This window comes from Cyprinus carpio, chromosome A21, assembly GCF_018340385.1.
Source record: "Cyprinus carpio isolate SPL01 chromosome A21, ASM1834038v1, whole genome shotgun sequence".
NCBI lineage: Eukaryota > Metazoa > Chordata > Actinopteri > Cypriniformes > Cyprinidae > Cyprinus > Cyprinus carpio.
The window spans coordinates 17,763,442-17,785,474 of NC_056592.1; the positions used below are offsets into that span (position 1 = coordinate 17,763,442).

The 22,033-nt window shown below is 37.0% G+C and overlaps 2 protein-coding genes across 2 annotated transcripts; one reads left to right on the forward strand and one right to left on the reverse strand.

Moving 5' to 3' along the window:
• Positions 1–524: 524 nt before the first annotated feature.
• Positions 525–18,179, forward strand: LOC109075276 (apoptosis-inducing factor 3-like). The gene is made up of 19 exons (XM_042711141.1): positions 525–723; positions 962–1,037; positions 1,588–1,697; positions 1,822–1,931; positions 6,383–6,427; positions 6,536–6,617; positions 6,700–6,812; positions 7,836–7,922; positions 8,007–8,098; positions 8,244–8,374; positions 9,413–9,528; positions 9,625–9,696; positions 9,870–9,933; positions 10,033–10,109; positions 10,186–10,303; positions 11,907–12,005; positions 12,101–12,176; positions 12,264–12,368; positions 16,524–18,179. The coding sequence occupies exons 1-19, from the start codon at positions 705–707 to the stop codon at positions 16,561–16,563; spliced, it is 1,632 nt and encodes a 543-aa protein (XP_042567075.1). The 5' UTR covers positions 525–704; the 3' UTR covers positions 16,564–18,179.
• Positions 18,180–18,847: 668 nt separating this feature from the next.
• LOC109075277 (protein LIAT1-like) lies at positions 18,848–20,329 on the reverse strand. Its single transcript, XM_019091204.2, has 2 exons — positions 19,940–20,329; positions 18,848–19,214 (listed from the first exon to the last, which is right to left on the reverse strand). The coding sequence occupies exons 1-2, from the start codon at positions 20,130–20,132 to the stop codon at positions 18,874–18,876; spliced, it is 534 nt and encodes a 177-aa protein (XP_018946749.1). The 5' UTR covers positions 20,133–20,329; the 3' UTR covers positions 18,848–18,873.
• Positions 20,330–22,033: the final 1,704 nt, after the last annotated feature.

Sequence of the window (22,033 nt, forward strand, 5' to 3'; positions counted from 1 at the left end):
AAAATTTTGACAGGATCTGTACAAAAAAGAAAGATGTTGAAACAATGTTGCAATATCGACGTTAATTGATGTGATTAGCAAATTTCACAGTGATTCTTCAACTTTGATCCATGATCTTAATTTGCAAGTGAATAACTGGTTTACTTCCTAAACTATATGATAGCATAGTATGCCATATTATTTATAGTAAATTCTTGATGTCAATATAAACTCTTTAAGGTATATTTAAATCAATTGTAACTTGAAAGGAGCAAATGAACACAAGTGTCAGTGTTTTAGAGAGAGGTGCAGAGTCACGCACTTTGCCCTGTGCACATGTCTATTGTTGTGTGCTGCTTGCTCAGCCGTTCTCTCTTCTGTTGTTATACCCCAACAAATGGTATGTGTTCTATGTCTATTGTTTTGTTTATTGATTTCTACATCATATCCCTTCTTTTTGTATTTTTCATTTCCTTTTAAATTTCCTAAATAAATTTTTTTTGATCCTGTTTTTTTTTTTAAAAATATTTTTGATTTTTTCTGAGCATCTGAATGATGAAATGCCTAAAGGACAGGTCTGGTCTCCTGGATTAGGGACTTGTGATCCGATCATTGTGGTCATGACAGCCTTCCCAAGAGTTTGATTGTATGACAGCAGTTGACAGAAAGGATAGTTTTTCAAAAACATTTACTGGAGAAAGTCCTCTCTTACTGATCAGTTTGTGATGTCTGAGGTACAATCAGGTAAGCATCCAATCATTTATTATATTATATTATTTTATATTTATTCATTACTTTATTCTTATGTTCACTGATCTGACAGTGCGATTATGCTGTTAAGTTCACTAACATTTGATAACGTAGTTCATTATATGGTGCTGAAATCATTGTGATATTATGCTTTTCTCCATGGTGTTGTTCTTGCTATCTTGATTATGATGAGTTGTAATTTATTATTTTATCTTGGCTGTTGTGGCTATAGGTTTAGTGGATGGTTTGGATCCAGAGGAAGAGGTGACAGATGTTGTATGTGATGAGGCAGAACTCAAAGATGGAGAGTAGGTTCCATATAAATGCATGTCATTTTCATTTTTAATAATATGTATTATATTTTTAATATACATATTGAATTACGATTTTAATCTTTTATCAGTGAAAATGCACAAAAGATCCTGAGCAATATTTAAAAGTCAATTAAAATTGTGGACTGGATTACAAATAGTTGTGTCAAGTTTAAAACAGTTTTGATCATTGTTTTTTAAGGCTGTAAATTTCTTTGAAGTCATATGTTTTGTACATTTACACTTTAGTTTAGGGACCAGTTCTCACTATTAACTAGTTGGTTATTAACATGCATGCTAATACTAGTATATTGGTTTATTAGATCTCTTAATCCAACCCCATACCTAAACTTAACAACCACCTTACTAACTATTAATAAGCAGCAAATTAGGAGTTTATTGAGGCAAAATTCATAGTTAATAGTTAGTTAATAGTGAGAATTTGCCCCTAGACTAAAGTGTAACCGTTTTGTACTATAAAACTGTTGAATTACACTCACTCTGTGTAAAACAAAATGTCTGAGTGTTTGTTGTTCTTGTGATCTAGAATGATGGAGGTGGAGGTTGGTGACCACAATGTGCTGTTGGTACGCTGTGATGGGGTGTACAGTGCCATCAGTAACCAGTGCACACACTATGGTGCTCCTCTGAGCAAAGGTAATCAAGCTTAGTCCCACTGGCTTCCATCTTTATAGATAAATAACATGGGAGAAGTAAAACATTACTAGAAAAGTCTTGTGAGCTTGCAGTATTAAAATGGGTGTTTGCCGTTCCTCTGCAGGGGTGCTGTCAGGTCAAAGGGTCCGCTGTCCCTGGCATGGTTCCTGTTTCAATGTGAAGACCGGTGACTTGGAGGAGTATCCTGGAATTGACTGTCTGCCTTGCCACAAGGCATGTATTACCATACATTTCTGTACTACTTAACAAAGAATTTTTAAGAAATAAAATGTAATAAAATGTACAGTAAATTATATATACACACACACACACACACACACACACAGTGGGTATTGAAAAGAATCACCGTACTTTACACATTTTGTTGCTTTGTAGCCTGAAATGAAGACAGACACATTTTTTTTGTTTTATCCAGCTGTATTTACTCAGTGCAGCTTATAACATCCAACTGAAAGATAACACCAACATGTCAGAAAAAAATTAAAAACAGAATCACTGAGTTGAAAAAGGATCATCCCCTTGTGTCAGTATTTAGTTAAACCACCTTTTGCTTTAATTACAGCCTTTAGTCTGTTGTGATTTGTCTCTACTAACTTTGCACATCTAGACAATATTTCCCCTCTCTTCTTTGCAGAACTGTTCAGGTTTAGTTAAATTCTTCAAGTCATTCCACAGATTTTCAGTGGGGTTTAAGTCTGGGCTCTGACTAGACCATGCAAGGACATTTTTTTCTCCTTTAACCACCGTGTGCTTTGGGTCATTGTCACGTTGGAAGGTAAACCTTCTTCCCGTTGACAACTTTCCTCAAGAATTTGATGGTATTTTGCCCCATGCATTTTTCCTTCTATCCTGACAAGTGCTCCAGTCCCTGCTGCAGAGAAACACCCCAATAACAGGATATTACCACCTCCTTTCTTGAGGAGTGGCTTTTTTTTTTTGTTTTTTTGTAACCCTCCCCTACAAGCCATATTTGTGATATTGTTGTCACATGCACAAAATGACCACTCTTTGTCATAAATTCCTGCAATAGGGTGACCAAACGTGCCATTTTCCTAGGACACGTCCTGGCCAGGATTTCTATATTGCCTAAAATATCCAGGTATTGGCTTTGGTTTCCTGTTTTCATACTTAATGAAGGTAATGATCATTTGACCAATAACATGCAGATATTGTACGTAATCGACATGGTGCTTGAGAAGCTGGGATCTACACTGAATGGTCAAAGCGATGCAAATACGTGTACATATTCAACTTGAAGCAGCGCTGCGCAGACCGATCAGTATATGACATCAAAGTACTGTGAGAGCGATTCAAAAGCACAAGAAGCTGTCTGCTCTCTAGAGCTCTCATGGTACTTTGTCATACAACAATTGGTCTGCACAGCGCAAACAAAGCCAAAACGTGGATATTTTAGGCAATATAGAAATCCTGGCCAGGACGTGTCCTGGGAAAATGGCACATTTGGTTACCCTATCCTGTAACTGCTTCAGAGTTGCCGTCAGCCTCTTGGTCGCCTCTCTGAAAAGTTTCCTCCTGGCTCTTTCATCCAGTTTATAGTGACTGTCCTCGTTTAGTTTGATTATTAGTTGATTTCCAGCACCTGTCTGTCCCTTGTTATCCTGTGTTTATAAGCCCAATCTGTTTAGTTAGTTTGTCGGGTCTACTCGTTATGTTTGTGTGTTTCCTGACTGTCCAGTGTGGATGTGCCCTGTGTTTGGATTGCATTAAAGACTGTGTTCGCTATTCCTTGTCTCCATCGTTCCTCGCCAACACAGAGTGTTTTTTTGTTTTTTTGTTTTTGTACAGTGCTTTTTGTTTTCGTTGTTCCCCTCATGGATGCCTTCACCTGTCCTGAATACCTCCTCCTCCTGCTGGAGCATGTTACAGATCTCTCGAGGATCATACAAGACTGTTCCTATTGTTAGCTAACACCACCACCTACCCGGACGACACGCTCTGCTCATTCTATGACGCATGCTTGAACACCGCGAGCAGAGTGCCATCGTCCGAAGATGGTCCTCGAGAGGATTTCGCCGCCTTTGTGGAGTGGACTCTGGCGAGACATGGATCGCCATTCACCATCTGCCCCGTGGATGATCAGATCCGCTCCTGGCCCAAAGCCCAGCACACCATCTCCCTGCGGTGCAGAGCATCAGCCTGGGCCCACCGATGACGGAGAGCTTATTCCTGCCACGTTCGACGAGCCAGCGCAAAGCCGAGTGACAGAGCGGAGGATCGCCTCGGACATTGAGCCCAACCCATCAGACCAGGTGCGAGAGCCGGCGACAGTGCCCACCACGAGGAAGCTAGCCGTGGACGGTGATAACATAGAGTGGAGCTCCGCCCACTGCACCGTGGCTGAGGGTGAGCTGATTATACATCTGGAACTGCTGGACTTCGAGGGGGACCTTATAGACTGGGAAACGGAGCTGAAAGCCGATTTGCCCCCTCTCCTCCCTTCCTCTGAGCCCTTTGTCACTCCAGTTTCCACGTCCAACCCAGAGAGGGCTCCCGTTCCTGAGTTCAGCCTTGAAAGCCCAGAGGCTCACAATTAACACCAGCCTCGCTCTCTGTTGTTGTCTTGCAGACCCTCTGCTCGCCCTCAGCCCACCATCAGCATGGTGCAAGCTCTGCAGAATCCCTTACCTCCGCCTCCAGCCTCCATGGCCCTGGTTGCACCTCATCGCTCTGTCCCACCAGCTCCACTGGGCTACTCCCTCCCGTCAGCTCCACCTTGGTACTCAGTCGCTCCAGCTCCGCTGTGGATCTCTGGATCTCACCTCTGCCTCGTTTGCCGGAGCCCTTGGCTCCACCCTGGCCCCTTGGATCCTTGGCATCCCCCTGGCTTGTTGGCTCTCCATCTCCGCCTCTGGCTCCTCCACCACCTACTCCGCCGCGGTTGGTCGGCCCCTTGGAGTTGGCAGCCATTCCTCCTCCATGGCCCCTCCCTCAGTCAGCTCCACCGTGGGCCACCATAATGACTGTGGCCTGGGTCCAGCTTGGCTCCTCCTGCTCCAAGCCCCTCCTGTCTCCTCCCTGGCTCCTCCCTCCTTCGTTACCTCCATGGACTCTGTCTGCCGGCCCCCTCCTGGGTGTCCATCCTCCTCCTGAGCTGCCTCCCAAGTTCCCACCCGCCCCTCCCCATGTAGCTTATATGGTGCGAGGACGCTCCTTCCGGGAGGGGGCATAATGTCAAGATTCTGGACTGTCTGTGCCATGTTTTGTCCATTTCGGTTCCTGTTTGTCCATATTTGGTCATGTTCCTGTCCTCGTTAACTTTGATTATTGGTTGATTCCGCACACCTGTCTGTCCCTCGTTATTCTGGGTTAATAAGCCCCAATCTGTTCAGTTAATGTTTGTCGGATCTACTCGTTATGTTCGTGTGTTACCTGCCTTTTCCAGTGTGGATATAGCCTGTGTTTGGATTGTATTAAAGACTGTATAAGCTATTTCTCATCTCCATCGTTCCTCGCCAACACAGAGTGTGACAGCTACCATTCAATAATTTGGGGTAATTAAGATTAAAGGGATACTCCCCCCAAAATGAAAATTTTGTCATTAATCACTTACCCCCATGTCGTTCCAAACCTGTAAAAGCTCTGTTTGTTGAAGAAAACAAAAATAACGACTTTATTCAATAATTCCTTTGTCAACGGTCTCCCCTGTGTCTCTCCATATATCCGTATGCTGCCTATGCTCTTCTGTGTCATCCGCGCCACAAGGATGCGCTGTTTTATTTCAAATCAAAGCTAAATACATGTAGAAACAGCGCATCCTTGTGGCTCGGATGAAACAGAAGCGCATACACAGCATACGGTGATATGGAGAGACACAGGCGAGACAGTTGACAAAGGAATTATTGAATTAAGTCATTATTTTTGTTTTCTTCGCTTACAAAAAGTGTTCCCGTGGCTTCATATAACCCAGATTGCATGTCTGATGGCACATGGAGTATTCTGACGACAACTTTCATACCTTTTATGGACCTTGACACTGCTATTTACTTGCCAGTCTATGGGACAGTCTCAAGCCTCCAGGTTTTCTTCCAAAATATTTTAAATTGTGTTCCGAAGATGAAAAGAGCTTTTACGGATTTGGAACGACATGGAGGTAAGTGATTAATGACAAAATTTTCATTTTGGGTGGAGTATCCCTTTAATATAATAATACTTTTATTCAGCAGGGACACATTAAATTGATTAAAATTACAAAATATTTATTTCAAATAAATGCTGTTAATTAAACTTTCTATTCATCAAAGAATCTGGAAAATATTAAGATTTATAAATATTTTTAAGTATATACAATACGTTCTTAATGTTGATGATATTATTTAAGCAGCAATTATATTGCTTATAATTAAGCAAAAAAACATCATTGATTTCAGAAGGATCATGTAACACTGAAGTCTGGAGTAATGATGCTGAAAATTCAGCTTTGCCAGATAAGGAATAAATTACATTTATATTAAAATGGAGAACAGATCTTCTAAATTCAATACAATACAGTATTACTGTTTTTACTGTATTTTTAAACCAAATAAATGCAGCCTCGTGACTTCTTTTAAAAACATTAAAAAAATATTGTAATTAATCCAAACCTTTGACTGGTAGTGTACATGCTAACATAATTCATTAATTTAATCTGTTGTTTTTCTTGACAGGTGAAAGTCGAAAACAACAAAGTTTATGTGTCTGTTAAGAAAAGGGTAAAGTACCTTCATACAGACATTTTATCTTCTATATTAAATTTATGAAACCAAAATCAAAATCAGGACAATTCTGAGAGTAAAATGTTAAAAAGCTTTTCTGTACAGATCCAGGGTCAGCCCAAGCGTATCAAATGGATGGGAGCCAGAGATCAAGCGGTGTTACACACTATCATGCTCCTAGGAGGCGGTAAGAGAAGAGAAAAATATCTGATATATTTGCTGTGTTTTATGTACACAGTTTTAATGTTGGTATGTATTGTTGAGCGCAGGGGCAGCCTCTTTAATGTGTGCTGAGACACTACGGCAAGAAAACTATGGTGGCAGGATTATTATGGTATCTAGAGATGACCTCCTTCCATATGACAAAACCAGACTCAGCAAGGTGAGGCACAAGATCTGTGAAAACTGGTGCTAGAATTGTTTTTACAGGAAAAAGATGTTAATTTTTTTGTTAACATCTGTTAACACTTTTGTGACTACATTTGAATGATTCTGCTTAATTTGGAAATATTTTCACTGCCGTAACTGACATAATTGTCTAAAATGTAGGTTACTTTGTTAACCTCTAGTTTATTGAACTGTTGTGTAAAAGTTATCACACACAAGGCAGATCAACATTTTTGCTTGTGTGATACTGCTTGAACATATGCAAGGAAGACAAGACATTATTAATCGCAATGCATTATTCAATTACAATAATGATGTCATTACTGGTTACATCTTGGTTGGTGAATATTCTGAAAATGTTTAAACCTTTAGCCTTAAATTCCTAAAAGAATATCAGAAATTTACAGAATATACTTTGAATGCATTTCATATGCGGTGATTGATTTATTTGCAGAACAACCCAAACTGGTTTGGGTCTTAGCAAGCAATGTAAATCTCATACATGAAGATATTTTAACCGCTATAGACTGTAGTAAATTACATTATTAATATACTTATGGTTTAGCCCTGCTGAAACATTATAAGAAATGTTGTACTGTTTACAAATGAACTCTCACTCTCTCTCTCTGTTGTTTTTTATACACTGAAAAAAAAAATGGGTTTGAAACTAGTATTTTCACTCAGAAATTTGTTGTATTTTTCAAATATTATTATGGGGAGGGGGAAAAAAGTGTAATTTTACATGACATTTTTAAGCAGAGACATTTAAACAGCATTTTCCTGTAAATTTACTCAAATGAGCTTTGTTTTATATAAAAAAATAAAATAAATAAAATTGGGTTTCCACAAATATATTAAGAATGACAAGTGTTTTCAACATTGATAATAATAATAAAATGTTTCTTGAGCACCAATTAAGCATATGCCACAACTGCTCCCATAATTATGGTTCCACTGAGGCTCAATCCCAGGACCTTCTTTGCATAAAGCAGAAGCTTTTGTTATTATCTTTTTTTAGATAATGAATGCTGAGAGCGACAGTCTCCTAATGAGAAAAATTGAATTTTTCCACAAGTATGATATTGAGGTCTGGCTGAAAAAAGAGGTGAGAGTTAATCTTGTGTTCTCTCTCATTTATACCAATATTCATATTCATCATATGACAATCTCAGAGTTGTTCTTTGTGCAGGCTTTATCAATAGACACAAAGAAGAAAACAGTGACGTTTGATGATGGCTTAATCCAGTGCTATGACCAAATCCTTATTGCAACAGGATGCAGGTAAGTGTCTGATGATAATTACTGATATAGTGTATTATTTAACTGGACTTTTTATGGTATATATCTAGATACAGTAATATTTTTCATCTTTTACTCAACTTTCATCAGTGCAGAATTTAGACACTACTTGATCTTTGTTCTTCAGAGCAAAAAGCCTAGACTGCCCTGGTGCGGACCTGGAAAATGTGCTAATGCTGGAAACCCCAGAGGATGCCCGGTGCATCCACTATGCCTGCATGGGCTGCAGGACAGTCGTTGTGGGCACTTCCTTCGTTGGTACACACAAGCACATTCACCACCCTCTGTCTCCCTGCAACTGTTTTCACATCTGCAAAGCTAATGCTATCACTTGATTTACTGATGTATCCCAAAGAAGAATTGTGCAAGATAGATAGATAGATAGATAGATAGATAGATAGTCAGTTTGCAGTATGTCTTCAAATGTCACCATTTTAGACATTTTTGTAAGATAATTGATAATAATAATAATAAATGTTTCTTGATCGGCAACGACTGGAGAAATGACTGTGGAGAATTCAGCTTTGCCCTCACAGGAATACATTTCATTTTATATTACATTTTGCAGTTTTATTAAAAAAAAAAAAAAAAACATCTTACCAACCTGAAACCTTTGAATATATAAAGTGTACAGTACTGGGGAGTAACTAGTTAAATGTTTGCTGTCATAGCTATGCAAAGATTTGATTTCAAAAACAGTATATCTAACTATTTTAAATCTGTATTTAACCTCAGAACGATCTCAAAGTAAAAAGAATAGCTAAAGTCTAATTTTGTGGTGGCTGTGCTTTAAATTTAATTATTATAATCTTATTTCATGAAGAATGATTTTGAAAGTCTGACAGTAATTATTGTTGAGTACCACTGTAAGATTCAAAGTTGAAAATATTTGTTAGAAATTTAGAAAAGCAATCAAAAACTGATCAAATAGTTACACTACTTATTACATTTTAAATAGGGTAACTTGTAATCTGTAACCTATTACATTTCCAAAGTAACCTTCCCAACACTGAAAGTGCATATATAAAATGGCATAAAGTATAAATATAGCTTCCTGAATATGCTTGAAATGTATTACTCAAATAAAGCTATGGCTTCAGAAAACATGAAATATAGTACATGAGCAATATTAAAGCACTTTTACAGTTTATTTGTTCATTTTTGAACTTGACAACCCGAGGTCACTGCCTTCTTTCAATGTATGGAAAAGGGCATGATGACAAAATATTATGTGAATTATTCTTTCAACATGCTTCCATCCCCCAAAATAACAAGTCTATTGTGTTTGGCTTTTAGGCATGGAAGTGGCCGCCTATATGATAAATATGGCCAGTAGTATCACGATCATTGGAAGCAGTGAACTCCCCTATCAGAAGACTCTAGGCCCAGAGATAGGAAAGGCCACCATGATGGTATGTTATAAAGGCCAATACTACCATCTCAGTCATACCGATATCAAATATGTGCTTAATTATTGCCTTCTTACTTTGGTTTGCTTGTTCTTTAAGATGCTGGAAGAGAGAGGGGTGATGTTCCACATGAATGATGCCATCGCAGAAGTTCAAGGCGAAAATAGGAGGGTAAAGTCAACAGGGTCATTTGTTCCAAAAACAAATATATTTTTTTCCCAAAAACAACACGCCAGTCCTTTCTTTTGGAAGTTAATTGACTGAAATACATTATCAAGAAGACTTAACTGGACGATGGCCTCATATATTATAACTTATTAACAGAATTAAATGTTTTTTCATAGGTTAAGGCTGTGAAATTGAAGAGCGGTATCACTATCGAAGCCGATCTGTTGATTGTTGGAATTGGTATGTACAATTGTTGAACTAGGAACAAAGTGCTACTTGAATTTAAATGATCTGAACAACATTTGTGTGCTCTCATCTCCCCAATTATCGTCATATAAGGTGTCAATCCCAATTCAGAGTTTTTGAAAGGAAGTCCAATAAGGATGGACTCTAAGAACTATGTTATTGTGGATAAGGTAAGTGCTTAGACCAATTTCTTTGAGCTCAAACATTACACTTCCAAAATCTTTAATCATGTCCCTGTCTGTCTAGTACATGAGGACCAACATAACAGACGTCTACTGTGCAGGAGATCTGACCTCCTTTCCTCTCAAAATGGCAAAAGGCCAGAATGTGAGCATCGGCCACTGGCAGATAGCGCAGGCACATGGTAATCAAAGATGTGAATATCTGCTAATTTTGCCACCATTTAGGTAGTGTTGGGGAAAGTCACTTTTAAAAGTAATGCATTACAATATTGTGTTACTCCCTAAAAAAGTAACTAATTGCATTACTTATTTACCTTGTATGGAAAGTAATGCAATACATTACTTTTGCATTACATTTTTTATCATCTGGGGTGGGCTTGATTGTTTGTTTTAAATATAAAAAAGTTATATTTTTGGCAAATATAAAAGCCTTCACACCGAAAGTGAAATGAATAAGCCTCAGACTGAAGGAAATGTAAATTCAGCTGTGCTGCCATTCTGGATTGTATATAGAAAAAGACAAAGAAGAAGAAATGTCAACACTTTTCAGCAATTAAAAAAAAAATCACAAATCTTGTTTATCTAAGGTCATTTTTGCTTATTAGTATGATTAAATTGTATTATCAAAGGTCAGCAGCAAAAACACTGGTTAATAAAACAGAATTAAATACATAAAGAACATCTGTGTTATTTAACATTTAATTATTGCAGGATTGCGTCATATTCTGAGCTTGCATTTCACAGTTTTCATCAATTTTGAGGAATACTGAATCTGTTTTTGTGCAAGTGAGTAAATGCACGTTCACATTTAGTCTGGAGCTACAGTATCAGTTATGTTTACTCGTAATGTGTTACCCTCAACACTGCTTTTAAAGGTGAGGTAAGCGATTTCTGGTAGCTAATGTTGACATTTGAAATCACCAAAACAAACACGCCCCTACCCCAAAAAGGTCTCGCCCCTATTTTGATAGCTCCGCCCCACACATACGTACGCAACCCAGGCAACGATTAGTTCTGTGAAACAAAGCAAAACCAATGTTACGTGTCTACACCGGACACAAGTGGTGCAGCATGACAAAATCCACTTCCGCTCCTTGAGTTCTCTCCAGCGCTGGAAAGCTGATCTGATATTTACTCTGGTCCTACTTCTTGCCTTATTGCCTTAAGCCTTTTTTGGTTCCACAGACGTTTTCCTCTTTTGTTTTTTATCCACCATCTCTATCTTTCTGTTGCTCAGCTCGGGTAATGTCTGTCCTGTGCACTGAACTCTCTCTCCTCCACATCATGAGTAGACATGCCCTTTACTGCTGATTGGCTACAAGTTTGTTTTGCTACTCGGCCCAAATCAGTTTTCTATAGCGTTTTTGAAAAATCACTTACCACACCTTTTAGAGTATATTACATTAAAGCTAATAGATATGAAGTAAAGGACTTCAAATATGGGGTGATACACTAAATTTGACAATTCTTGTCTTTGCCATATATTTTCAGTTTTTTAATGAAAATTCATTGAACAAAAGAGTTAGTGTTTCTCCAGTTATATGTTTTTATGATGTCAGTGTCTATTTTGTGTACACAACTTAGGAAAGCTGTAACAGGCAAACATGCCAGCAGTGTGGATGCACTTCACTGAGATGAAAAATTATGCTAGAGTAGCAATTTGTAAAATTATCTTGACTGAAGTATTGATAGGCGTCTCTTTGCTGGTTTATCACTTTAAATACATAATTTTACAACTGTGTTGCTCAGATTGCTTTGATAGCATTATAACATTTGCCTTATTAGGAAGGATTGCAGCCTTAAGCATGTTGCACAGGGAGGTGGAGCTAAACACAGTACCATTCTATTGGACCGTCCTATTCGGGAGAACTATTCGATATGCTGGTGCGGCCTTTTAACTTACAAACTCATCATGCTTTACGGATTGTAAAATACAGGTATTTTTATGTAATTATATCCTTATTCTTCATTATCCGCAGGGTACGGTGAGGGATACACTGAGATGGTGCTGAAAGGGAAATTTGAGAACATGAAGTTTTTGGCACTTTACATCAAGTAAGAAGCTGTAGGGTTATGGTGTCCATTCTTTATACCTGTTTTCTCTTTAAAGCTTAAAATATTGGCTATGTACTTTTAACTGAGGGATGATGAGGTGGTGGCTGCATCAGGACTGAATGTTGAACCGGCTGTCTCTGTGGTAGCAGAAAGGTTGGCGGAAGGAAGAGTGATTACAAAGGCAGAAGCAGAGTGAGTGAGAACTCAACATCAGTTACAGTATACATGTATGTGAAAATACAGATATGCTTCACTGAAGTTAAAGGTTCACTGAATCATTTATTCATTAATGATTGTATTCAGCTTTCTAAACAACCAATACAACCAATGAGTTGGGGTTTGGCTGGTTAGCTTTAGCCTATAGCCCACACTGAGAGAAAAAAAAAACACATTATTATGGCTTTTCAAAAATCAAGTATTGCAGCAAATGTTTTAAACAACCAATGTTTGTTGGTTAAATTTTTTTAGTAGTTAATTTTTTTGTTATTTTATTATGGTGTTATTTTGATATGTCACATGGTTTATAAGTCACATGGCATACGTTTATCTTGATATTTGTTTTTTTTTATATGTTTTAAGTAGTGCAAAAAGGGTACTGTCTCTGGGGCAGTGCCTTTTCAAAATCTAAATTTTTGTACCTTTTTACCCCTGAAAGGAGCATATTGGGACCTTAAAGGTATAAATTAGTACAGAAAGTGTACATGTTAGTACGTAAAGTATATATATTCGTACCTGTTGAAAGACTACCACTTGTATTTTTTTTTTTTTGAGAGTGTAGTATACCATTCCAAACAATGGCTGCATCTGAAATCACATACTTCCCTACTATATAATAGACGAAAAATAGTATGTGAAAAGAGTAGTATGTCTGAATTCACAAAATACCAGTCTGTGTGAAAGTGTGAATGACTTACAACTTACACATCTTGTGTTTGACTTTTAAGTTTAATGTTTTATAATTTCCCCTTTCAGATTGTTGATTTTTTTTTTGCTTGTTTTTTAGTTTTGTCAGTAAGCATTCAAAAGATTTTAAACCGTTCAGGAACAAGAAATCACAAAAAGGTTTTAAACCGTTCAGGAACAAGAAATCAGTTAAAAGAATTAATTTGGTATGACTGTTTTGGCAAATGTCCTTGTATAAGCACAGTCTAAAATAAAATAAAAAGTTTTAAATGAACATAAACTGAGAAAATCTGATGCGTTTGTCAGATCCATACATTTGATCTGAAAGAGCAGTTTGCTTTCTGTTTCATTAATCTTAATGAAAGACCAAAAGAAAAATCACCCTGCTCAAACCTGCTCTTCACTAAATAGCTTCATCTTTAATAAGGATTTAGCAAAATTAACAGTCTGTTCCACGTAGGCTTAACAGGCAATGTAGGTTTCATTTTGTGTGAAAACATGAAGGAAGGAGTGCTAAAAGAAATTAAATGAAAGAATGCATGATTAAATGAATTCTCTGATGCATAAGGGGGAACCAACTGTCTTCAGAAAAGTTTCGATGCCATGATTTGCTTTTTATCTTTTCACCATGTAATGCCTACAGAAGTGTTTATAAGAGCAGCACTGCTTTGTTTACAGCAGTTACCAGGGAAACAGCTCTATTTCTGCTGTTCCATAAGTGCCACCTGCTGTCAGGCACTGCTTTGTTTACAGCGGTGACCATGGAAACGGCTCTATTTCTGATGTTCCGTCAGCGCCACCTGCTGTCATGTGTAAATGGTAGATTGAAAACAGGCTAATATGTATTCTAAAACAGCAGTTACCAGGGAAACAGCTCTATTTCTGCTGTTCCATAAGTGCCACCTGCTGTCAGATATCTCAGCACGATCCTTTTCTTAAAATGTGAAAGACAGAAATGTGAGGTTTACCATTTCATAAAACTTTTTTTTTTGTCAAATCTTTATTTGAACATATAGTACATGTTAGTAGTCACCCAACCAAGATTTTTTTTTTAAATCCACCCATCATTTTTAATATTACTATTTTAGTATTTATGCAAACAAAATGTGCATAGTGCTTCTAAATGTATTTGTTGTTTGTTGGTTTTTGACATAAAACTCATGATTTTATTCTGTGTATGAGTACTTTTTGAACATTTCCAACACATTTTAACAATACCGTGATAATATTGATAGCCATGATCATGGTCATTTGTTTATTTATTACTGTTTACTCTTTATATACAGTTGCATCTCAGTTAATTAGAATGTCGTGGAAAAGTTAATTTATTTCAGCAATTCAACTCAAATTGTGAAACTGGTGTATTAAATAAATTCAGTGCACACAGACTGAAGTAGTTTATGTCTTTTGTTCTTTTAATTGTGATGATTTTGGCTCACATTTAACAAAAACCCACCAATTCACAATCTCAACAAATTAGAATATGGTGACATGCCAATCAGCTAATTCAACTCAAAACGCCTGCAAAGGTTTCCCGAGCCTTCAAAATGGTTTCTCAGTTTGGTTCATCAGGCTACGCAATCATGGGAAAGACTGCTGATCTGACAGTTGTCCAGAAGACAATCATTGACACCCTTCACAAGGAGGGTAAGCCACAAACATTCATTGCCAAAGAAGCTGGCTGTTCACAGAGTGCTGTATCCAAGCATGTTGACAGAAAGTTGAGTGGAAGGAAAAAGTGTGGAAGAAAAAGATGCAAAACCAACCAAGATAACCGCAGCCTTATGAGGATTGTGAAGAAAAATCGATTCAAGAATTTGAGTGAACTTCACAAGGAATGGACTGAGGCTGGGGTAAAGGCATCAAGAGCCACCACACACAGACGTGTCAAGGAATTTGGCTACAGTTGTCATATTCCTCTTGTTAAGGCACTCCTGAGGCGTCTTACCTGGTCAAAGGAGAAGGAGAACTGGATTGTTGCCCAGTGGTCCAAAGTCCTCTTTTCATATGACAGCGAGTTTTGTATTTCATTTGGAAACCAAGGTCCTAGAGTCTGGAAGAAGGGTGGAGAAGCTCATAGCCCAAGTTGCTTGAAGTCCAGTGTTAAGTTTCCACAGTCTGCTGGTGTTGGTCCATTGTGTTTTTGAAAACCAAAGTCACTGCACCCGTTTACCAAGACATTTTGGAGCACTTCATGCTTCCTTCTGCTGACCAGCTTTTTGAAGATGCTGATTTCATTTTCCAGCAGGATTTGGCACCTGCCCACACTGCCAAAAGCACCAAAAATTGGTTAAATGACGATGGTGTTGGTGTGCTTGACTGGCCAGCAAATTTACCAGACCTGAACCCCACAGAGAATCTATGGGGTATTGTCAAGAGGAAAATGAGATACAAGAGACCAAAAAATTCAGATGAGCTGAAGGCCACTGTCAAAGAAACCTGGGCTTCCATACCACCTCAGCAGTGCCACAAACTGATCACCTCCATGCCACGCCGAATTTAGGCAGTAATTAAAGCAAAAGGAGCCCCTACCAAGTATTGAGTACATGTACAATAAATGAACATACTTTCCAGAAGGCCAACAATTCAATTTTTATTTTTTTATTGGTCTTATGAAGTATTCTAATTTGTTGAGATAGTGAATTGGTGGGTTTTTGTTAAATGTGAGCCAAAATCATCACAATTAAAAGAACCAAAGACTTAAACTACTTTAGTCTGTGTGCATTGAATTAATTTAATACACGCGTTTCACAATTTGAGCTGAATTACTGAAATAAATGAACTTTTCCACGACATTCTAATTTATTGAGGTGCACCTGTAACATCATTTATTAAAATGCAAGGTTACATGTGTCAAAAACAATGAAAACAATAACTTTTGTAAAAAAAATTCCTTAAATTATGTTAATAATAATAGTTTCCTGAAAATATTATGTTGTGTTGTTTTAGTTTTGATAATCCATTGCATATTAAAATGGTTCTAATACTGACCATTACCCTACACTCAGTCCCCGCCCCCCCATGTCAGATCAGAATTGCGTCCCTGCATGACAGTGACAACGTGATGTAGTACATCCAAATTCCATTCATACTACACACATTCATACTTTATAATGCTCACAGAGTGATTATTTATTCAAAAGAAGTACCTACTCAGAAAGTATGTTATTTCGGATGCAGCCAATGAGAAGGAAAAAGGAGGAACCACCCTTATGAAGCTGAAACATTTTTCTGTGAAACTGATAAGGATTCTTCTTCTGTTATGAGTGTAAATCATTTTAAACATTTGTTGTTCAGATGCACAATGAATTTCTTCATATATAAAACCTTTTATGTAAAAAATGCTAGGTGCTCCTTTAAAGAGGCTAAAAGCGACCACATAACGTCAGAGCTCTTTTGTATTGTTAATGTTTTTTTTTTACTGTGGTTTTCTTTCTTTTATAGGTCAGATGACCTTAGTTGGCTGAAGCTGCAGCCCATGTGACCACTGACAACAGTTTGACCTCTGAATGATCAGAATTCAGCCATTCTGTCCACAGTCCATCCCATCCAATCATGCCGTTACTCTGAAGCCGTTTTTTCGTAACATTTATAAAGGCCAGTGCATTACAGTATGTCTCTTCAAGAGCTTTGTACTCAGTTCACAAAGAGTTTGCCATTTTAACACTGATTTTCAGAGAGAAGAACCACTACCCACATACGACTAAGAAAAGATGAAAAGCTTTTATTCTGTTCTTGCTGCAGATTTTGCCAGTTAGCTCAGGTTCAGATCCACTTTTCTGAATATGAACTCAATCCTATATTTATTTTAATCAATATTATTTATTAAGGTAACATATTTAGGAATGAGCTTAAGAAAGATGATTTTTCTTTTTTCATATATTGTATCATTTGTTCAGCATTTACTCAATGTTTAGAAGGAAGGTAGATGTAATAGATATAATCAATTATTATTTACAGTCACTCTGGCATATGCATGCTTGATGGATCTAGGTGGAGTAGTTGGTCAACCAAGCTGTGAAATGGAGCATGTGTAGTTGAAAAATAGACAATCACTAAGCACACATCCAATCATAGCGCTTGGGAGGATTAGATGAACACTGAGCAAAGGATGCTGAATGTGACGGTGGTCACAAAAGGGGGAGCATATATAATAGAGCTGGACAAACACGTTTCAAAAGAGCATATTACAAAAGAAATGCTGAGCTGCCCTCTTATGTTGCCTCTTATTCAGTCTCTCGTCTACCACGCAACCCAGTTTTTGATCCCAAATCCTCATAACTCACTTCTGTTCTTATCAGCAAGAATGTGTGCAGAGATATATAGGTCATATAAAGCAGTCCAAATCTGGAGGTGATATGTGGGCCATGAAATATAGCTTAGACCCCAAGAAGCTGGACTTAAGTGGACTGCCTGCAGTTTTTATTAAAAAACCAACACATTTTATTGCTGTTATTAAGGAGGAGCAGTGATCCACAAAATGCACACTATATAGAAAGTAGAAAAAGAGGTGAGAAAAAGTTTCACTGTATTTGACATTCTGTACGGACTGATATTGCTAACAAGCACAATATCACTTTTAAGGTGAAAACTTTACATGACTTTACAAAACAAAACATGTTGGTCCAGTTTTTCTAGCGGGAAGCATGTTGCTGCACTAATGCATTATTAATGACATGCAAATGGATGAGCCCTTTAGTAGGTCCAGATTACTTACCTACGGCAAGAAGTAAAATCAGGTTGGCAACCATGTTTTACAGTTTCAGTTTATAATGTTATTGATCACAGTTTTATATACAGTACAGCATAGTAAGAAATGTACATGAGTCACCATTATAACAGGCAGAAGAAGTCACACACAAGGCTGTTTTATCAGAAATGTGCTGCAAAGTAAATGTATCATTTGCATCATGAGTCATGGTTCATTGTCTTCTTTTTTACTCAGTTTAAAAATATAGCACATTTGTCATACTCATAAATATCTGTAACCTTTAAAGAGCAATAAATTATGTTTTACTGGTTTGGACTTCTTTACTTTCATAAAATAAAGTAAAGCAAATGAAGAGCATGATTGCTATTATAAATAGCATGATAAGATTTTTTTATTTTCATGTTTTTGAAAGATGTCTCTTAAGCAGTAACATTTTGAAATATTTCTATTTAAAACAACTTTTCTATTTTCATTCTGAAATCATTCTAATACACTGATTTGGTGCTCAAGAAACACTTCTTAATGTTCATTAATTCTTAATTCTAAATTAATGTTTAAAACCATGATATTTACAGTGTTTTTAAATTATTTGATGAATAGAACATTTATTTGCAGAACAGCATTTATTTGAAATTAACTTTTTTATAAACATTATAAACACATTCACTCACTTTTGAACAATTTAATACATCCTGAATAAACTTATTAATTTCTTTGAATTTGTGCAAGTAATGTGCAGTAATATCATTTACATATTTTGTATGATATAATACATAATATTATAATAATGTAATTATTTTAAAAGCAAGTAATGTGCAGTAATATCATTTACATATTTTGTATGATATAATACAATAAATTGAGGGGGGTATTGTAATTTTTTTAATTAGTATGCTGCGATATTTTGAAGCCATTGCCTAAATTACAGTGAACTATACCTAAATCAATAAATACAAGTAAAATTCCTGAAGGCCTTGATAAAATTTCTGAGATTGTTATTGTATTAAAATGTGGTTTTTTTATTTATATGAGGCTTTTTAATATCTAGCAGACTGATTATAGACTTTGTGTGTTGTAAGTTCTTCATGCTATAACTCCAGGCTTGTTCTGTGTATTTAGTTTTGAAGAGTTTGAGGTTTGAATATTTTGTAGAAAAGCCTGTCTTGATGCCATATAACGTTTACGGCGGTTGGCTTTGTAGACCTCCAACCGTTGGGCCTCTGCGGTGGGGTCTTCTAGAGCTCCTTCCCACCTCAAGCTGTCCTGTTCAAGCTGAGTCAAATCAGAGTTGTCCTCCTCTGTTGGAACCACTTCTGATACACCCTTGGGATTTTTGGATTTCCTGCTCTTTAGTTCTTTGGCTTGACCTTTGGTCTGAACATCACTCATCTCTCCGTTGGTCCACTGTTCTGTCTGGAGTTTCTCTAGAGGAAGGTCAGACGGGTAGAGAAAACATATAGGAGGTTTAAAATATATCACAATGCTTTTGAGACAATGTCAGTAATTACCAATGGTCAACTTATGCACTAAGGTACAGAAGGAGGCAGCTATCAATCAACACATGTAAAATACTGTTAGAGACAGACTGTGTTAATAAATGTTTCAGTAATGTTACTGAGTTGACAGCACTGGAAGATTTCTATTCCTAATCATGTCTTGTTTTGCCATAAAATATCTAAACATTCTTAATAAAATCCATTTTAACTACAAATGATGTATAGAATAATGCATCTTGAATGTCAATGTATTTTGCTCTTTTTTTCCATTGGCATTTTTTTTCTCTTTTACTTGTTTTATTATTTAAATTGATAGTTTATCCCAAAAGGCAACTTCTGTCATCATTTTCTAACCCTGTCTGTAGGACTTTCTTGCTTTCTTCTGTGGAATACAAGATATTCTGAAGAATAACCAAACAGTTTTGGTCACTATTGACTTACAATGCATGGACCAAAAACAAAATTAAGGATTTTTTTTTTTTATGTTCTACAGGAAAAAGAAAGGGTGAGTAGCCCAAATGATGATATAATTTTCATTTTCAGGAGAACTATCTCTAAATCTGTGTTTTCCAATAGCTACATTTTCATATGATATGATTCATTTATTTACATTTATTTATTCATTTTACATTTACTTTTACAAACCAACTCACCTGAATCCCTTGACTGGTTAATGCCATTCCTCGATTTCTTTTTCTCTTTTGTTGTGTCTTTTCTCTTCTTTTTGCTCTCTTTCATTGTGACTCTCAAAGGTGGCACGTGAAACTCTTTTTTAACTGAAATCTCCTCGCGCATGTTTGTTGATTGAGAAGCGCCTTTAATCCGTCTGTCTCTAACTGATGCCATACTTCAACACATTACTTACTGACGTCCTATTTTCAGTTTAAATTAACGTTAAATCAAAGCAATTTCACGAGTATTAAAACAGATATTATCACATTATTAAATTTTAACATTTGTTATATAAACTAACTAGTTGTCCGCGTGAAGGTCGTTTGAGCTTGATGACGCATCTCCATGGAAACAGAACTCCTCCTACGTGCCCAACAGGAATGGGGAGAAGAGTCTGGCGTTCACACATGCATACATATCTGAGATAACTACAGATATTTACCACTTGCAGTGCAATAACAGTACGCATAATATCTAGATAATTTGATCACCCATTTATTTCATCTGTATACAAAAGGAAATCTGTCATTAAATTAGATTTGTACAGAGCCATTCAACAGAGTTAGCCTTTAACAAGAAGTGCAAAGTTCGAACACTATAAAGCAATAAATATTCCACTCTAAAGTGATCATACGACCGTTTTTTGGCTCAGACACTGACCATCTAGGCTACTTAGAACAAGGCCATCAGTTGGAGAGAAGAACATGGTGCAGAGAGCCAAACTTAGCAACAGCAATAAAGGTTACAGAGGTGAATTATAAGGAGAAACAGCAGCCAAACATTTTTATTCACATATTTTTAATACATATTTATATATGCATTTTTATAATATATATGTGTTTGTGTATATATATATATATATATATATATATATATATATATATATATATATATATATATATATATATATATATATTATAATATCTGTTTCTAACAGCATGTGTGCTTTTTAAGGGTAATTTCTGTTAACAGCACATGTGCTCTTTTCATACTGTTATAATAATTATTTATTGTGTCCCATCATGTTTTTTTTTTTTTTATTGAAATTAACTTCGGTGTAAAATAACTTTGGGGGGGGGGGGGGGGGCGTGTTCAGTAAACTTTCACACGTACAGATGATTGGCTGGAAACGAATCGTCCCTGAGCATGAAACATTTTAATTGGTTGGAACCATTTTGTCCCGCCCCCTTTCTTGGGAGTCGAAGCCTAACGTTGGCTGAAATGCAAGTCATTTAAAATCTACGGAAGACAGTCGTCATAGCGAACCCTTGACGTCGCAGATCCAGTGGCCAGCTGTTACTAATCGCGTCACTCCCTTCGCCAGCTGATCGCAGACGCCGGTAAACGTGAGAGGCGAGAACGGAGGAATTACTTTACCAGTGAGGTGAGTGTTTATGTTCATCAACTTTTCAGACATTAACCAGCTTCGCAGTTAATCCAATCCGCAGCCTGCTTCTGTCGGGTTTTAGATGGAACAGCTTTATTAGCTCCGGGGAAAGGCGATGGCAGTTCACTTAGGTGGGGCGGAAAAAAATCTGATTCTTCAGAGGTACGAATACGCGTTATATTCGCGATAAAATAAGCGATCATAATTCACATTAGAACAGGCCATCATCGAATATGCTGGATAACGGGCGGAGGTCATTACATAAGTTTCATTCCAAACTTCCAGCCTACTAAACCGAGTGTAATCTGTGCATTTAAAGTTCTCTCAAGAATCTAATCCGACGCAGCAGAGACATCTGGAGTAAATACACGATAGTTATTCAGTATAATCACCTCAGTCCTTTTTATTGATGCATAGATGTGTCAACGTGTCTGCTAAAGTGTGTTTCCTGATTTGGTTGGGTAAGAACATCCTTATGTAATTCATTCGCCTCTGATGAGGAAATCTCCGTAGCTTTTGCTCGATATGAGATGTTACAGTCTGGTTTACTGGTCATTGAACGTTTCAGTGGAATATAGCCTATTGAGGAAGTGACGTAACAAACGTTATATGCTCTCATGCCTTTTTTTTCTCTATCCCATGAAGCTGTAAGTTACTGTTAAAATACTATAACAACCTACAAATGCAA

What these genes read in the sequence shown, in the direction of transcription:
- LOC109075277 (XM_019091204.2), bottom strand. Translation starts at nt 20,132, where the DNA reads ATGGCATCAGTTAGAGACAGACGGATTAAAGGCGCTTCTCAATCAACA. An exon ending in TAACCAGTCAAGGGATTCAG is followed by an intron (nt 19,215 to 19,939) that starts GTGAGTTGGTTT and finishes ACCTTCCTCTAG; the next exon opens with AGAAACTCCAGACAGAACAG.
- LOC109075276 (XM_042711141.1), top strand. An exon ending in ACAAAACCAGACTCAGCAAG is followed by an intron (nt 6,813 to 7,835) that starts GTGAGGCACAAG and finishes ATCTTTTTTTAG; the next exon opens with ATAATGAATGCTGAGAGCGA. An exon ending in GAGAACTATTCGATATGCTG is followed by an intron (nt 12,006 to 12,100) that starts GTGCGGCCTTTT and finishes CATTATCCGCAG; the next exon opens with GGTACGGTGAGGGATACACT.